At 37.6% G+C, this 16,617-nt stretch overlaps 1 protein-coding gene across 3 annotated transcripts in view; it reads left to right on the forward strand.

Moving 5' to 3' along the window:
- CACNA2D1 (calcium voltage-gated channel auxiliary subunit alpha2delta 1) overlaps positions 1 to 16,617 on the forward strand; it is a 354,317-nt gene that overhangs the window by 266,722 nt on the left and 70,978 nt on the right. For all 3 annotated transcript variants that reach the window (XM_054399510.1, XM_054399509.1, XM_054399508.1), the window contains exons 11-12: positions 5,420 to 5,578; positions 8,343 to 8,447. In XM_054399510.1, coding sequence (XP_054255485.1) covers positions 5,420 to 5,578; positions 8,343 to 8,447 — 264 coding nt within the window. The remainder of the gene's footprint in view (positions 1 to 5,419; positions 5,579 to 8,342; positions 8,448 to 16,617) is intronic.

Consider the following 16,617-nt stretch of genomic DNA (forward strand, 5'->3'; position numbering starts at 1 on the left):
GTTGTCTCACCAGAACAGAATGGATCAGTAGAATCACCTCCCTCTACCTCCATGGGCAGCTCATTTCAGTCTCATCACCCTCAGATTGAAGAACTTCCTAAGACCCAGTTTAAACCTACTCTCCCTCAGCTTCACATCATTCCCCTTACCCTGTTGCTAGACACCCTTAGGAAAAGTCCCTCTCCAGCCTTCCTGTGGGATCCCTTCAGGCACTGGAAGGCATCTCTAAGGTCCCCATAGAGTGTTCTCTAGGCTACCTCAGCCTATCCTCACAGCAGAGGTGTTCCAGCCCTTGGATCATCTTTGTGGCCCTCCTCTGGACTTGCTCCAGCAGCTCTGTGTCTCTCTTATGATGGGGACACTAGGACTTGATACAGCATTCAAGGAATGGTTTCATTGATTAATTGGGTTTGATTTGTTTATGTTGTTGTATTTTAATGGGATAATTTACAAAAGATTTTGTGGTTTTGTTTGGTTTGGTTTGGTTTGGTTTCAAATTCAGTCACAGAGCTAGAGTTGATTTCCTCAATTTCTTTTCCTTTTCCATCCTTTTGGAGAATATAGGCTTTCCTCAGTGGATTAGTGCTTTGTCCAGATAGCATCTAATAAATGGGGACTACAGCTTACTTTCCTGATCATGTCATAAAAGCAATCGAGTACATACCTTTAAAAAAATGAATAGCTGTACACATAAGTACAAAGACAGCAGATAAAGCAGGAAAAAAAAACCCCAAAACTGTTGACTGTCAGAAATAGTGATAAGCATTTTCTGGTCAAGATAAATTAATGCCCCAAGATATTACACTTTAATTCCTTATAACATTTCTTCTTATGCTGTTGGTTTTGTTGCCTTCTTGTTTTGCCATCATTACACATAATGTGAATTCTAAGGCAGTGTAATGAAGGGGATGCTTTGGCTTTCCTTTCATAAAAAGAAGCAGAATGAATTGAAATGTTTTATTTGCATTTAAATAGCCTCCTACACTTGCCAAAAGAATGATTGACATTGGATTTTGGATTTATAACCTTTATACCTCTCAGGAGATGAAGATATATTTGGATATACAGAGAAGGATAGATGGATATAGAGAATTTCAAACATTCATCAATTTCTACATTGACTGTGAAATTGGAGATTTTTATCTTGCAGTGCTATAGTCTTCAGAATGAATCATCTTAGCTGTGTGTGCATTTTGAAGAAATGATAATTCTTTAATAATTTGTGCCATATTTGACCTTGTGGTTTCAATGACATACAGTAAAATAGCTAATATCAAGTTAAAGGGCAGATTTGCAGACTTGGAGTTTGTTGCACGAAGGAAAGGGAAAACATATTCTAGTGCTCTAGTAGTCAAGAACTGAGATTAAAGCCTCTGGCCATGTTTTTGCCTCAGAATTATTGTTTTCTTCCTTGTTGCTTCACTTTTCTCACCAATAAAATGAGAACACTTCTGGGCTATTGACAAGGAGTCTCAGACACTCAGTAATGCTGGAAAATATCTGTGATGCTAAAGTGTAGATGTCTCTGGAGTTATATGATGCTGCGTGTTACTTCCTTAGCTTGTCAGCTGGGGAGAGGTTGTCTGATATCTGCAAAACCCAGATTTATCAAACAAAAAATTCTCAATATACAAGACAGTTTCTATCTCTTCAGCCAGTAATATATTGAACGGAATGCAGTTTTGGAAAGAATAAAAAATATACATGTTTTTCTTCTTATCTGTTTTGTTTACTGGTTGGTGTTTGGTGTGATTTGTTGTTGCTGGTTTTTTTTTTTTTTTACAAGGCTACTTGATAGCTTTGATCTTTCTACTTACCTGTCTCAAATATTTTTTGGACCCTCTATATCCAGTTTCTGAATATTGATCTTTCTTCATTTTGGACCCTTTTTTAAAAAAACACACACAGACACTTCTTTTGTCTTATACTGTCCTCTTAAAAAAAACATCTGTCTGTAGGGTCTCTTATTATTAATTTTTCGGTTTGCCATCATATCCACAGAATGCTTAGAGTGGAAAGAGATACAGGAAACAAATCAACATCTGTTTCACTTCTCTTGTATCATATAATATTCTGGTGTTGGGGTAGGAGATTTAATGTTTTTAAAGAACAATTTCCTGGTTGATACTCCAGAAAAGAGGAGGCTTTTAACAATACTGAAGTAACTATTCTGGAATCAGAAAGTAGTTTCATAATGACAGCCCGTTCTTTTCTCCATCTGTTAAACTCTTGAGGCACTATTGCTTGCAGGGTTGCCTGTGCCTCGAGGAGCCCACAGCTCAATGGAACTACCCAAGGGAGTGGAAAGGTCTCTAGCATTTAGGTATTTCACTGAATTTCTGTATGATTTTCCACTGGGTTTGCAAGTTGATATTTCTCTGACCAGGAAAATAAAGACAAAGCCATTATAAAACTATGAGATTAGTATTTATGTTTCTGACTTTCTCCAGAATGACCAGGTTCATGCAGTTCAGAATTTCATGTTAAACGTAATTGATTAACTTATTTTTTAAGTTATTGAGATGCTCTATATATAGCCAAAGATTGTAGGACTGGTTCATGATAAACTAGATGAAGTTCTCTAACACTCTTTGTGTCCCAATGTAACAGGCTTGAGTGGGGATGCTGGACTAGGTGACCTTTAAAGGTTCCTTCTAACCCAATGCATTCTATGATTCTGTGATTTCCTCAGACCTGAGAATCATTCTGGGAGATCCCAACAGCAGGCACTGCAAAATGATATAAATATATTGGGTAGCAACAAATAATCTAGCAAAAAATGCATCTCACTATGAACAAACTTAATTATATACTTCATGGTACTTTAAATAAATAACAAAGGTTTTTCTATTTTCCTTGATTTCCAAGTGTTTTGCTGCAAGCTCCTGTTATTGTAGCTTAGGTAAGGAATAAGTGTTTTATACAGCTGAAAAACTAGAAGCTGTTACTGATGGTGACATATTGTATAGGGTGTCTTTAGACCTTAACAACTGAATTGTTTCCAAGTATCATCAGCTGTTTGGTGACTCACTGAGTCACAGCATCATACACAAATTCTGGGTTTTTGGGTTTTGTCATAATGGCTTTTTTGGTGACATACATATCTATACTGAAATAATTAAGGGGAAATGCCAATCTGATAAATAATCAACTGATATACTTCATATAGATAGTTTGAGAGTATTTTATTGAGTAAAATATGAACTGTAATTACTTTGATTTTGCACGTTTGATAGGATTTCATTTTGTAGGACTATAGACTTTCTGAAATGGCAACTGGCTTTGGAAATCTTTCATGTTCTTTCTTACAGTTAAATATTAAGTGATTGAGTATATTGTTAAGAACAATTGTTCTTGGTTTTAAAGAAATCATGCAGACTTAAATAGCATTATTATGGTACCTAGGAGACAGGTAATGTGGCCAGTATTGTCAAAGGCTTATTGCAGGTATTTTGAGTCTTGGTATCTTACTGTGTAACGTTATAGTCATGAAATCATAGAATGGTTTGGCTTGAAAGGGACCTCCAAAGGTCATCTAGTCCAACACGCCTGCAGTGAGAAGGAGCATCCTCTACTAGATCAGGTTGCTCAGAGAGTTGGTGAGCCTCACCTTGAAGATCTCCAGGGATGGGGCCTCAGATACCTCCCTGGGCAACCTGTTGCAATGTTCCACCACCCTCATGGTAAAGAGCTTGTTCCTAGCACCCAATCTAAATCTACTCTAATTTCAAACCATTGCCCCTCCTCCTATCGATACACACCTTTGGAAACAGTCCCTCTGCAGCCTTCTTATAGGCCCCCTTCAGGTACTGGAAGGCTGCTATTAGGTCTCCCCAGAACCTTCTCTTCTTCAGGCTGAACAACCCCAGCTCCCTCAGCCTGTCCTCATACATAAGGTGTTTCACCTTCCTGATGATTTTTGTGGCCCTGATATTTAGGTGTAGCACAGTTTGCTTGTTAACTGCTTAAACAGGCAGTATTCTTGTCAATCTTTAAAATGTCTTTTTTTTTATCTGTAATCACTGATCCATATGCTAGGTACCTGACGTTCATAAGCAATAATTATCCTGATACATTTGCAGAACTGCTAGCAAGCAGTTTAGGTTTGCAGTTTAATGTTAGTGGCATTTCAGAGAAAAGTTTTCACTTGAACACCAAACACCACTGTTTGCTATAGCTCAATATAGGGCAAGCACTGACCGTAAGTTGCAACTTATGGTTAGTTTTATATTAGTTCATCAAATAATTTGCATACAATGTCACTGATGAAGCAGAAAAGTGTTCTTGTTCCACTTTTTCAGATGAAACTGGCTTTTATAGAGCAGAAATACCTAACAGATAATGGTTTTCTTCTACTTTCTGACTCTAAGATCTGGTTTTGATCCCATCTCATAAGTAGAATTAATTTTCAGATCTTGTCTTTTTGAAAATACATCATTAATTCTCCCATCATAGCTAAAAAATCAGGTCAAGGCAAGTTGAAATAATTCCTCAGCACAATACTATTTTCACTCCCACATGGTTAATGTACCTAATAATCACTGGTTGATTTCTTGGTTACTTCTGAAAGAAACTTCTCTAAGAAACACCACTGAGTGTATCATTGTTTTGCTTCCAAGTGAATTGATTACAGTTATGTGATCATTTAGTTGTAAATAAAAAATCATCACATGATACTGAGGGGAAATGGAAAAAGGGATTACCATAATTTGTTTGAGTCTGGAGAAAGAACTTCCATAAAAGATGACAGAATGGAAATGTTAAGGTTCATCTGGAAGTCATACATTTTAATCATGGTGGAGGGTTGGTCCTAGCAAAATAATATTTTGTGGGAAATATGACATACATTAAAGGAATATTCAAGGTGCAAATCTGAATATAGGTAACTATTTCCACATGTTAATTTATTTCAAAGGTGAAGTTAGCATTGTGACACTGGGAGAACCAGAAAATATTTTTAACCTTCATTATCTCACCCTGTTTTCATACTCCTTTTACAATAAATCATTTAGATATATAATACTGTATTTACAGTTGTGGCATTAGGGAAATTAAAGGCCTGATAAATAGACTATCACAAAGATAAAAAAGCAAGCTTTGTCATGCTATTATGTACAACTGACTCTTCTGTAGAGCATGTGGTCAAACACAACATTGCATTTTTCAAAACTGAAGTACTTGTTCATGTGTTTTTGCATGTTTTTGGAAACAGTTATCCCCTTGTGACACCTAATTTTAAAATATATTAATTGCCTAGTTGTGAAATCTCCAGACACTGTTGGGCATTCTCAATGCAGAACAAAAGAAAATCCAGGTGTGACATGATCAAGAAGCTACTAGTCTTTACTATTACAGTACCTAGAAAGTGTGTCTCTAATTCTATTAACTATCTTTTATACTATTTCTATTTATTTTACAGTTCAACAATAACGCTCAAAATGTCAGTTGCTTTAATCATCTCGTCCAAGCTAATGTGAGGAACAAGAAGAAACTGAAAGAAGCTGTCTATAAAATCTCTGCTAAAGGAATTACAGATTACAAAAAAGGCTTTAGTTATGCTTTTGAACAGCTGCTAAACGTAAGTATGAAAGTAATCTCTCTCTGCTTTAAAGTGAAGAAGGAGAACTTGAACGTTCACATGGCCCCTGCACACTCCTCCATTGTGTAACTAAGTGGTAGAAGTACAAACCTTTATTTAGCAAGTAAATTTATCCCAACAATATGTTGGGTTTTTTGTTGCACATCCCTCAGCAAATTGCCAAGATTAGAGAATAAATTTGTTTTTCAATGTGCTGCACTGTTTTCACTTCAGTCATTTACCCAGTTTTTCATTTAGCTTGACATTCTCAGTTGTCATGAAGCTGGAGTAGTGGTTCATTTTCAGGCAATTTTAAAATGAAAAGCTCTGTATTACAGTTTCATTATTTCAATTTTACCACAGTATCTCCTAGAAATCTTTAGTTAACCTGTAATTTCATATTTATTATAGGTCAAAAAATAGTTGATCATAGCTCTAGGGAGTATACAACTTAAGAATACTTGGCACATGAGACCTAACAGTGGCCTTCCAGTACCTGAAGGGATCCTACAAGAAAGCTGCAGAGGAACTGTTTCCAAAGGCTTGCAACGATAGGATGAGGGGCAATGGTTTGAAATTAGAGGAGAGTAGATTTAGCCTGGATGTTAGGAGCAAGCTCTTTACCATGAGGGTGGTAGAACACAGGAACAGGTTGTGCAGGGAGGTGGTTGAAGCCCCATGCTTGGAGATCTTCAAGGTCAGGCTTGACAAGGCTCTGAGCAACCTGATCCAGTGGAGGATGTCCCTGTTGACTGCAGAGAGGTTGGACTAGATGACCTCTGGAGGTCCTTTCAAAACAAACCATTCTATGATTCTGTGAGTATTCTAACATGTAAAAAGAATAATTTCATAAAATATTATGTAAATTACTTCCATCTATATTTGCACAGTGCTCTCTAATTTACACCCAATCTCAGTCTTTCAGAATATTAATATTTTCCATAAATTTTGAGGTTGTTATTAGTAAATTTTAAAAAATTGTGTACTTGTTAAAAATATATGTATATTTACCTTCATAAAGACTGCATCTTGAATCTTCACTTAAGTAATTTTGGGCAATACCAATTTATAGCAGTTAAGGATCTATCTTAAAAAATAAATATGAAATGTATTCTTTTTATTACTATTTTTGTAATACATCAGTGATGTCTCTTAGTGCAAAAATCTTTTTCTTTTTTTCCTCTCCTAATCTGCCAGATTCTGGACTACAGGACACTTCCCTGTCATAGTATACACACCTTTGGTCTAGAAATGGTTAAAAATGTAGCCTTGCTAAATTTTGAGTGAGGAAAAGAAAACACAGTGTTTTCAAGATTATTTTCTCATCAGAGCAAGGGTTTGGTGGGAAAATGATTGGGTGCCCTCTGGTGATGGTTATTTAAAACTGCAAAAAGGATTCTAAAAGCTGGGGTTCTTAGGGGAAATGCATTTCCTCTTTTTTTAATATCCGCCCCGTGCAGAGGCAGGAAGATATAAGAAATTTTACAAAACACAGCTTTCTCCTCACAGCATTTATATCTGATTAGCATTTTGTATTGCATTTGGTACAGCACTAGGTGTATGCTCTGCCTACAGCCAGTGTTAAGACATGAATACAGGGGAAGCATCGGAGTGGGCTTGTCTGCAAGACTTAAAAAAAAAAAAAAAGCTTCAAAATATTTGGAGATCTGTCTCACAGTGGGACATTCTCTCTCATAACTGGAGACAGGGCTGTGATTGGTATCATATAATCTCTGCAAGCTTGTAAATTATGGCAGGACACTGTGGAGGTGTATATCAAGGGAAATAAAGAGATTGCAGTAGACATACAGTCATTGTCTTCAGACACTGGTAAATTCATCTGGCTGGAAGAGTAAAGGACTGGTGATAGAGTTGGTGATGGACTCAGGTGGCAAGACAATACAATAGAATGATATAATGCAAGTTTAAATAATAATTAAAAAAATATATGCTTAGGGGTTAATTTCCAGCTGTACATTTACTAATTCAAACAGTCCGATTGCTTTAAGGTCCATGGAAATGGAATATTTTTTAACACCTTCAGTTTTCATAGTAATTTTTATGGGGGCTCTTTCTGGGTGACAGTCATTTCAAACAATTTTCCCGAATATCAAAGTAATATTTCACTTTTGCCATGAACAAGACACTGTCTGATGTGTCACTAGATGGAATAAGACACTTTTTTCAACATACTAATTCAATAATTTCAATAATCTAGATTCCTAGGGTTTTATCCACTATTTTTGCAATATTTATTGTTATATTGCTTCAGTAATTCAGGAGCTTATCTTCCCCCATAACATAATAACTATGGTGTGGCCAAAAAAACCCAATAATGTCTTGAAATCATCTTTTATTGATTTGAGTAATTGATTTTTGGTTTGGTTTACAATTAATTATTCACTTAATATTGAGCTATCAATGCAAATCATCTCAGAGGAATAATTACTCATGTTAATACAGTGATTTTGGTTTATTTTGTTTAATTTAATTTTATTTATTTTATCTTATTTTAGGTTTATTTTTTAATTTATTTTATTGCTTTTATTTTATATATCTTATTTTGATTGGATTTATTGTATTTTGTATTTTATAATCTAATTTTCATTCTGAAAGGGGTATTGAATGAAATTCAAGAGATTCTGCAAGTATTATCATTACTGTGTTAAAGGAGTAAGCATGCTGATATTAAAGCCATCAAATATAACAGCTGTTATTCCTTATAACCTGAAATTAAAATAGCTTCTGTTTTTATCTCCTGCAGCATAGCGTCTCCAGAGCTAACTGCAATAAAATTATTATGTTGTTTACTGATGGTGGTGAAGAAAGAGCACAAGAAATTTTCCATAAATATAATGAAGACAAAAAAGTAAGTGATATGTGAAAGATTTTACTGCATAAAATGCTACAGCAAAAAGAGGAACATTTAAATATGGAAAAGAAAGCATTTTTGTTATGTGTAAAAAATATTTTTATGTATTAATATCAAACCATAAGGCACTTAAAGCTTTTTCAATCTGTAGCATTTCCTTGAAAAGCCTATAAAATACATTTAATGTTTTCAACTTGTGACCCATTGGTGGCAAGTGGTACAGAGGTAATGCATAAAGCCATAGAGAATGAAAGTTTTTATTGATGTTTCTCTTCTGTTAGTGTAATTACTGGATTATCAAATGGAAACACAGGAGTTAAGTGATGTGAGATATCTGTGTATCACCTGACTGTGAATAATTTCTGTGTCTTGTTCATCAAGTGAAGGCCAAAATACATCTCAAGGTTAGAGTCTGGATAGATTTGTACTGGAACAAATCCACATGCTTTTCTCAGTAAGGCTAATTATACATTTGAATGTCTTAGCTAGGAGTGGGATGGCTTTCTATTGATGAAATTTGATGTGTGGTTCAACCAGAATTAGGGGCTTGACATGAGAAGCACTGAATGAGTTGTGTTGTTCAGATGAGATTGGATTACTGCTTGTGCTGGGTTTGATTTGAGTTTTTGAATCTAATCAAACTTCTGGTATACCTTTTGCATACTTAGAGATGTACAAATGTATGAATGTATATGTGAAATAAATTAGCTTTGTAAATTGTCTTCTACTACATTTCAGTGCAAATCGCTATACATCAATTAATCAATTTGAAATGAAAGCTGGATCACAGAATCACAGAAAAGTTCAGGTTGGAAAAGACCCTCAGGATCACCAAGTCCAACCAATAACCCTACTCTACAAGGTTCACCCCTAAATCATATCCCCAGGCAACACATCCAAATGACCTCTAAACACATCCAGGGTGGTGGCTCAACCACCTTACTGTGTAGCCCATTCAAATGCCTGACCACTCTTTCCATGATTTTTTTTTTTCCTAATGTCCAGCCTAAACCTACCCAGTTGCAGCTTGAGGCTCCTGTTCAGGCCTTGAGCAGCTGAGTGTAGTTGAGAGGCATCTTTGGCCATGTTGTAAAGATTGGAATAGATGATCTCTAAGGTCCCTTCCAACCTAAGCCATTCTATGATTCAGTGATTCAGTATACTCTCACTTTCTTGTTCCTTCTAGAAATTGAGAGTTTGGGCTTTTTTTATATCCAGAAAGGTACGCTGGTGATAATGGTCATCATAATGCTTTCTGATTATTTAAGTATATTATCTTATGCAAGTAAATGTTGTGCAGGCACAATGCAAGGCAAATTTCCTACACTTGGTTGAGTTCTGTTTACCTACAAGTTCAAACCTTAGTAAGCCTTATGCTTTCTGGCTTGTCTAATAAAGTAGTTGGTTGCTAGGTGCTATCCCTTCCTATTTTTCTCCAAGGTGACATTGGAAATACAAGAAATATTACCAAAGTTTTTACAGATATAATTTTAAGAACCATTTGCTTTCTCCTTCTGGATTTCCATCAGTAACATTCCTTGGGGTGTTGAAGGGAAATTCATGGTTGAGAAACTTCTGATGAGATTAAACCACTAAATTCATTTTTAGATATCATAATGAAATTCCCTTGACAATCTTTCATAACATTCTAATATTTTTTAAAATAAGACTGATACAAAATATGCTCTCTTTACTGACTGCAGCTGATTGCAAAATGATGACGTGAGTTCTCTCGTTGTTCCCTTTCTGTGTAATTTAATGTTAATTCAATAGAACATAATGACATAACTGGCAGACATAACATGAAAAAATCACATATACTTTTTTTTTTTAGAAATCAAGATCACAAACATAATGTATCTTCTTAGTTGCATAGTAGGCTGCTCTGCTTTCATGTACTAACTGAGGAGATCTTTAAAGTTTACGGGTTGAGGTTTTGCTGTTTTTATTGTATGCAATTTATAATTTATTTCAGAAATAACCCACAGAATGTAAGACCAGTTTTCCATGTTTTACCATAGTAAAATACATATCAACTGATGTCTTTTCTTGTCTGCTCTCCATTGGTTTGGAAAATTTTGCTTTACCTTTTTCATGCAGTACAAAAAGCATGAATCTTTAGTGTCTTGTATCATAGTCAGTCACTTTGCACCTTAGGCATAGAATCACAGAATGATTTGTGTTGGAAGGAACCTCCAGAGGTCGTCTAGTCCAACCCACCTGCACTGAGCAGGGACATCCTCCACTGGATTGGGCTGCTCAGAGCCTTGGTGAGCCTCATCTTGAGTGTCTCCACAGACAGAGCCTCAACTACCTCCTTGGGCAATCTGTTCCGATGTTTCACCACCCTCATGGTAAAGAACTTGTTCCTAACGTCCACTTTAAATCTCTTCTCTCTTTTTGAACCATGGAAGGTCTCTATTAGGTCTCCATGAAGGCTTCTTTTCTCCAGGCCAAGCAATCCCAGCTCCCTCAGCCTGTCCCCATAGCAGAGGTGTTCCAGCCCCGTGATCATTTTTATGGCCCTCCTCTGGACCTGCTTCAGCAGGGTAAATGTCCTTCCTGTGTTGAGGGCTCCAGAGCTGGACTCAGTATTCCAGGTGCAGTCTCACCAGGGCAGAGCAAGGTGGCGGAATCACCTTTCTTGACCTGCTGGCCATGCTTCTTTTGATGCAGCCCCAGATGCCATTGGCCTTCTGGGCCGCAAGTGCACGCTGCTGGCTCATGTCCAGCTTCTCATCCACCAGCATCCCCAAGTCCTTTTCTGCAGGGCTGCTCTCAGTGTCATTATCCCACAGCCTGTACTGTCATCTCTAAGATTGGCCCAACCTAGACATGCTGTGTTGTAAATTTATTTTTTTATTCTCTCACACAAATACAGGAGCATTCAATCAAATCTGTTAGTCCTTGATTTCGTCTTCTTGATGTAAACTTGCTCCAACTGTAAAAGTATTTTACTCTCCATGTCAGTTACTTTGTGATTCTGTAGCATGAATGAAGCTTCAGTAAGTTTTGACGCATCAGATGACATGGCTTAGTACATTTCTTTGAAGTTCCCTTTGTGCAATCTTCAAGTTAAGAAGTGAAAGAATAAAATAAACTAAAAGAGCAACCTCAAGTCTAGCATCTGTCTATTAAATTAGGGGGTTAATCTTTTTGAAATAGCATAATGCTATAGTTAAAATAATTTCAATCTTCACAAATAATTTGCAGTATGAATAGTAGGGTTATTATGAAACTTATGAAACAGTTTTGAGGAGGAACATTTCCACTTTTCATCTGTTTGAAGAAGAAAATCACAGTTGTGTTTCACTTTTGCATGCAGTTTTTATTGTCACAGTTTGTAACTACGTGCTGTGCCTGATATTTAAGAACTGGCACGTTTATCTTAACGGTGACATTTGGGGCACTCACATTAGATGTGTGAAATACCACATGCATGCTAAAAGTTCAGGAATGGGGGTGGTAATTTTTCATTTTATTTGTGCTACAGATGGCTTCACTGAAGATAGCAATGTAAGTTTATTTAAAATGTAGGCCCAGTAGGCGTTCTCCATCCTGAGAATTTTAAATTCAGACTGAAAATAGAAATCTAACTACAGATCTTTGGGGCAAATTGTGCCCATTGAAATCTGTGTTTTGAGGGATTGCTCAGTTCATGTGAGCAAGAAAAAGAATGTAAACTTACGTCGTGCACTTCCAGTTGTTTGAAGTTTCTGAGCATGACAGAAGTTTGGGTGGGTCAGGTGGGTTGATCTGACCCCTCAAGTAAGATTAGAACCAGAAGCTGGGTCTCGTGTCTCATTCCCACAGAATATTCTGTCATGCTAAGGCTGGAGAGGGACTTCTCATAAGGGTGTCTAGAAATAGGGCAAGGAGGAATGGCTTTACACTGAAAAAAAGTAAGTTTAGACTGGATCTTAGGAAGAATTTCTTCAGTACGAGAGAGGTGAGACTCTGGAATAGGTTGCCCAGGGAGGTTGTGGATGCCTCCTCCCTGGGAGGTGTTAAAGGCCAGGTTGGATGAGGCCTTGAGCAGTCGATTCTAGTTGAGAGGTGTTCTTGCCCATGGCAGTGAGTGAGTAAGATTGCTTCCAACGTAAGCCATTCTAGGACTCTATGATTAATGCAACCTCATTTGGGGCATTTTTTTTTCTGAAAATATCATTTGAGAAAAAAAAGATATGCAAAGAACTTTTCCAACAACTAAATTCTATTAAAATATCTGTATGTGGTGGGCACAGAACTGCTACAGTCATGGAGGTCCTATGGGAGAAGGCTGTAACTCCATTGGGAAGCTTACAACTGGCAGTAGCTCATTGCATTCAGTGTGTCAGTGAAATGATAACATGAAATGAGATGGTGCTTGCAAAATTTTCTTCTAAAACAAAAACACTTCCTGCTGCTATTACTGAAGGAGGGAACCACTTTTTTTTTTTTTTTTTTTTTTTATTTCAATCTGTTATTGCACAACTGCAAGTCAGTAACACCAAAAAGAAAAAAATCATGGAATCATAGAATGGTTTGGGTTGGAAGGGCCCTCCAAAAGTCATCTAGTCCAAGCCCCTCTGCAGTTAACAGGGGCACCCTCAACTAGATCAGGTTACCCAGAGCCTTGTCAAGCCTCACCTTGAATATCTCCAGTAATGGGGCCTCAACTACCTCCCTGGGCAACCTGTTCCAGGGTTCCACTACCCTCATGCTAAAGAACTTGTTCATAAGTAAAGAATCTGTTCCTAAATGTTCATCTAAGCAGCGGTGTATGAATCATTCCAAACAAAGATGAAAGTGTCAATCCTGACTGCAAATGACCATTGCAACAGTCCACAACATTTCTACTGAGAATCCATGGGATTCTCATCAGGTGTGAGACTGGAAGACTGTAACTTCAAATGGTACATACAGAGCGGAAAATAGAAACATCATCTTTCTCAACAATAACATCACTTCAAATGGAGCTTAACAGCTGTCAATGTGTACTCCACATTTCTGAGTGTGTGATAGACTTGAGACACAAGATATAACATAAAGTAATTAATTAAGTGTTGAACTGAGCACTGTTCTGCTTTGTGTCTGAGTGGCATGTGGCATAGTTTGATAGATAAAATGTAAGCTATTTTTTTGAGCTTTCTGGGTTGTAGATTATTCTCTGGCTTTCTCTGTGTTAGCCTTCTGTGATCTTTAGACAGCCTGACACTAAGATGTTTTTCATTCCTACTGATACTCATTGTGTTGAGAATTTTCTCAGAGTGATGGTACAGGAAATCCCACATAGAAGAAATCTCCAGCTAGCTGGTTAGATTGTCTCCTTTCATAATCAATTCTGTCTTGAGAGTATGTTATGTTCCAGCTGTTAATTTTAATTTATTGTATGTACTGTAACATGCACAAGTGGTACAGCTAAAATATGCTGGGTGAAGCTTGGGTCAATACTTAAAAATCCCACAACCCATTCCTTTTTCTTTCCAAGTAAAAATGTATTCTGTGTTAATAGAAAGTTTAAAAGAAGGAAATACTTTATTCTTAAAGCAAATTATCTTTTTGGTTTTTTTCTCTTTCTTAACTCCAGTTATTAATGAAAGGCTTGGAACATATCCACTGTCCCAGCTCCTGAGTTCCTAACATAAATTAATGCCACTATATTAATTAATTTAAATACTCCATATAAGTGGTCTTCCTCCTGTGACACTCATTATCCAAATGTGCTTCAGTAATAATCAAGTTGCACAATATTAAGCTATATAAAGTCCTAAGTGTATAAGTCCATGAAATATCACCATTTGTTCCAATTTTTCAGTATATTAAGAACGCATTTTTCCCCACAAACCTACATTTTGAACCACAGTTACCTGATGGTGTGTGAAGCCCTCTGCCCCTACTAAGAATCAAAGTATAGTGATTTTTAGGATGATCTTTTTCAAACACATCTATATATTGTGCTTTCAGCAGTCACCTCCTAAGCTGACATACCACTACTGTGTGCATAAGGGTCTATACTGGAACCAGTGCTGTTCAATATCTTCATCAATGATACTGACAGTGAGATTGGGACACCCTCAGCAAATTTGCAGGTGATACCGAGCTGAGTGGTGCAGTTGATAAGTCTGAAGGGTGAGATAGCATCCAGAGGGACCTGGAGAGGTGGGCTAAGAATGTGATGAAGTTCAATAAGGCAAAGTGTAAAGCCCTGGAGATTTAGGCTGGATGTCAGGAACAAGTTCTTTACCATGAGGGTGATGGAACACTGGAACAGGTTGCCCAGGAAGGTAGTTGATGCCCGTCCCTGGAGACATTCAAGATCACGCTCACCAAGGCTCTGAGCAACCTGACCTAGTGGAGGATGTCCCTGCTCAGTTCAGGGGGCTTAGACTAGACAACCTTTGGAGGTCCCTTCCAACCCAAACTGGTTTATGATTCTATGATTACAGCAGTCTGCCTCAGTCTTTCCGTCACTGTCACGGATCTCTTTATACTACATCACCTCTTAAGGTTTTTTTTCTTAAAGATTTCATTAAGTAAGTCATATCCATTATATTTCTTCTCCCCTTTTCACCTTCTTTCCATTCAACCATCACATCCCCAGTGCTGTACTCTGTATGTATACAAGTTAACTGGGCAAGATTGCTGCAGACTTAAGAGATGCAGCAGGGTGAGTAAAGTTTATTTTAGGAAAAGGATTTCAACGCAGAAGAACCTTTCCATGTGTGTGTCTGCACACACATATATGTCCTGGTACTGAGTTTCTCCTTAGGCTGCTGGTTCATTATGAGTATGACTATGGTTTAGCACATGTCATTTTTTTCTACTCTGTGAGATAAAAATTCATGTGGTGGTGCTGAGAACTGCAGAAGGCTAATGAAAGTTTTAATATAGCTTTGTTGAAAAGGAATCTTATCGGTCATATTAGAACCATGTATATCTGTTATATAAAACTCAAGTGGCAGCTTGTTTCTTTCAAATTTGGCATGGAGGGTATTATATGATACTTTCATTTTTGTTATCTGATACTTTCGTTTTTGCTGATCTTCGTTTCCAAACCACTGCATTAATAGTGATTGATTCAAGCTATCACGTATAGCTTGATGCTGCAGATGGTATAAGATGCTTAATCAAGGTAACAAGGATAGACTGTCACTTAATATAGAAAGCACTTTTGTTTGTTTCAGGATGAAGACAAGAGAGTCACACTGCATTTTACTTATTTAGAGAAAGCAAATACTATATGTGGCATAACTGGTTGAGGTTAGGCATCAGAAGATTTGTCCTATCTCAGTTTCCCCATGCATTCACTCAGGAATTTGGCATTTCAGTGAGTTGTGAGTTTATTGTATTATCCTAGAATTCAACAATTGAAGGCTTGAAACTTTCTGCAATGAGCAATTTAATATCTAGGCCATGCCTGTTAATGTTTATGTCATCTCTTCTTCGATTCCAAAAGTTCCTTTGGTATTTATTCTTTCTGTTTCAACACCTCTTTAGAGAGCTTTCCCTGAACTTCTATAAGGCAAAACAAGCCCTTTTGGTACAGAAGTTTTTTCTAATGTCCAACATAAAGCTGTCCTGGTGTATCTTGATGCCATTTCCATCTGTCTCATCAGTTGTGACTTGTGAAAGGAGACTAACACACACCTCTCTACAACCTCTCTTTGGGTTCTTGTAGAGAGCGGTGGGTAGAGTGGGACAATCACCTCTCTAGTCCTGTGTTGTAGGCCAGGGTGCTGTTGGCCTTCTTGGTCACCTGAGCACACTGATGGCTCCTGTTCAGCTGGCTGTTGATCAACACTCTCAGGTCCCTTTCTGCTGAGCAGCTTTCCAGGCATTCTGAGCCAAGCTTTTAGTGCTATGTGGGGTTACTGTGACCCAAGTGCAGGGGTTACAACACTTGGCCTTGTTGAAGCCTGTATGAATGGCCTCAGCCCATCAACCCAGCCTGTCCAGGTCCTTGTGAAGAGCCTTCCTACCCTCCAGCAGATCAACACTCCCAGCTGACCTGGCATCATCTGTAGACTTGCTGAGGGTGCGCTCAATCTCCTCGTCAAGATTATCGATACAGATATTAAGCAGGAGTGGCTCTAGCACTGAGCCCTTGGGAACGCCATTTGTGACTGACTGCCAACTGGATTTAAGTCCATCCACCACCACTCCCTGGGCCTGGCCATCCAGCCAG

Source organism: Indicator indicator, chromosome 3, assembly GCF_027791375.1.
Source record: "Indicator indicator isolate 239-I01 chromosome 3, UM_Iind_1.1, whole genome shotgun sequence".
Classification (NCBI taxonomy): Eukaryota; Metazoa; Chordata; class Aves; order Piciformes; family Indicatoridae; genus Indicator; species Indicator indicator.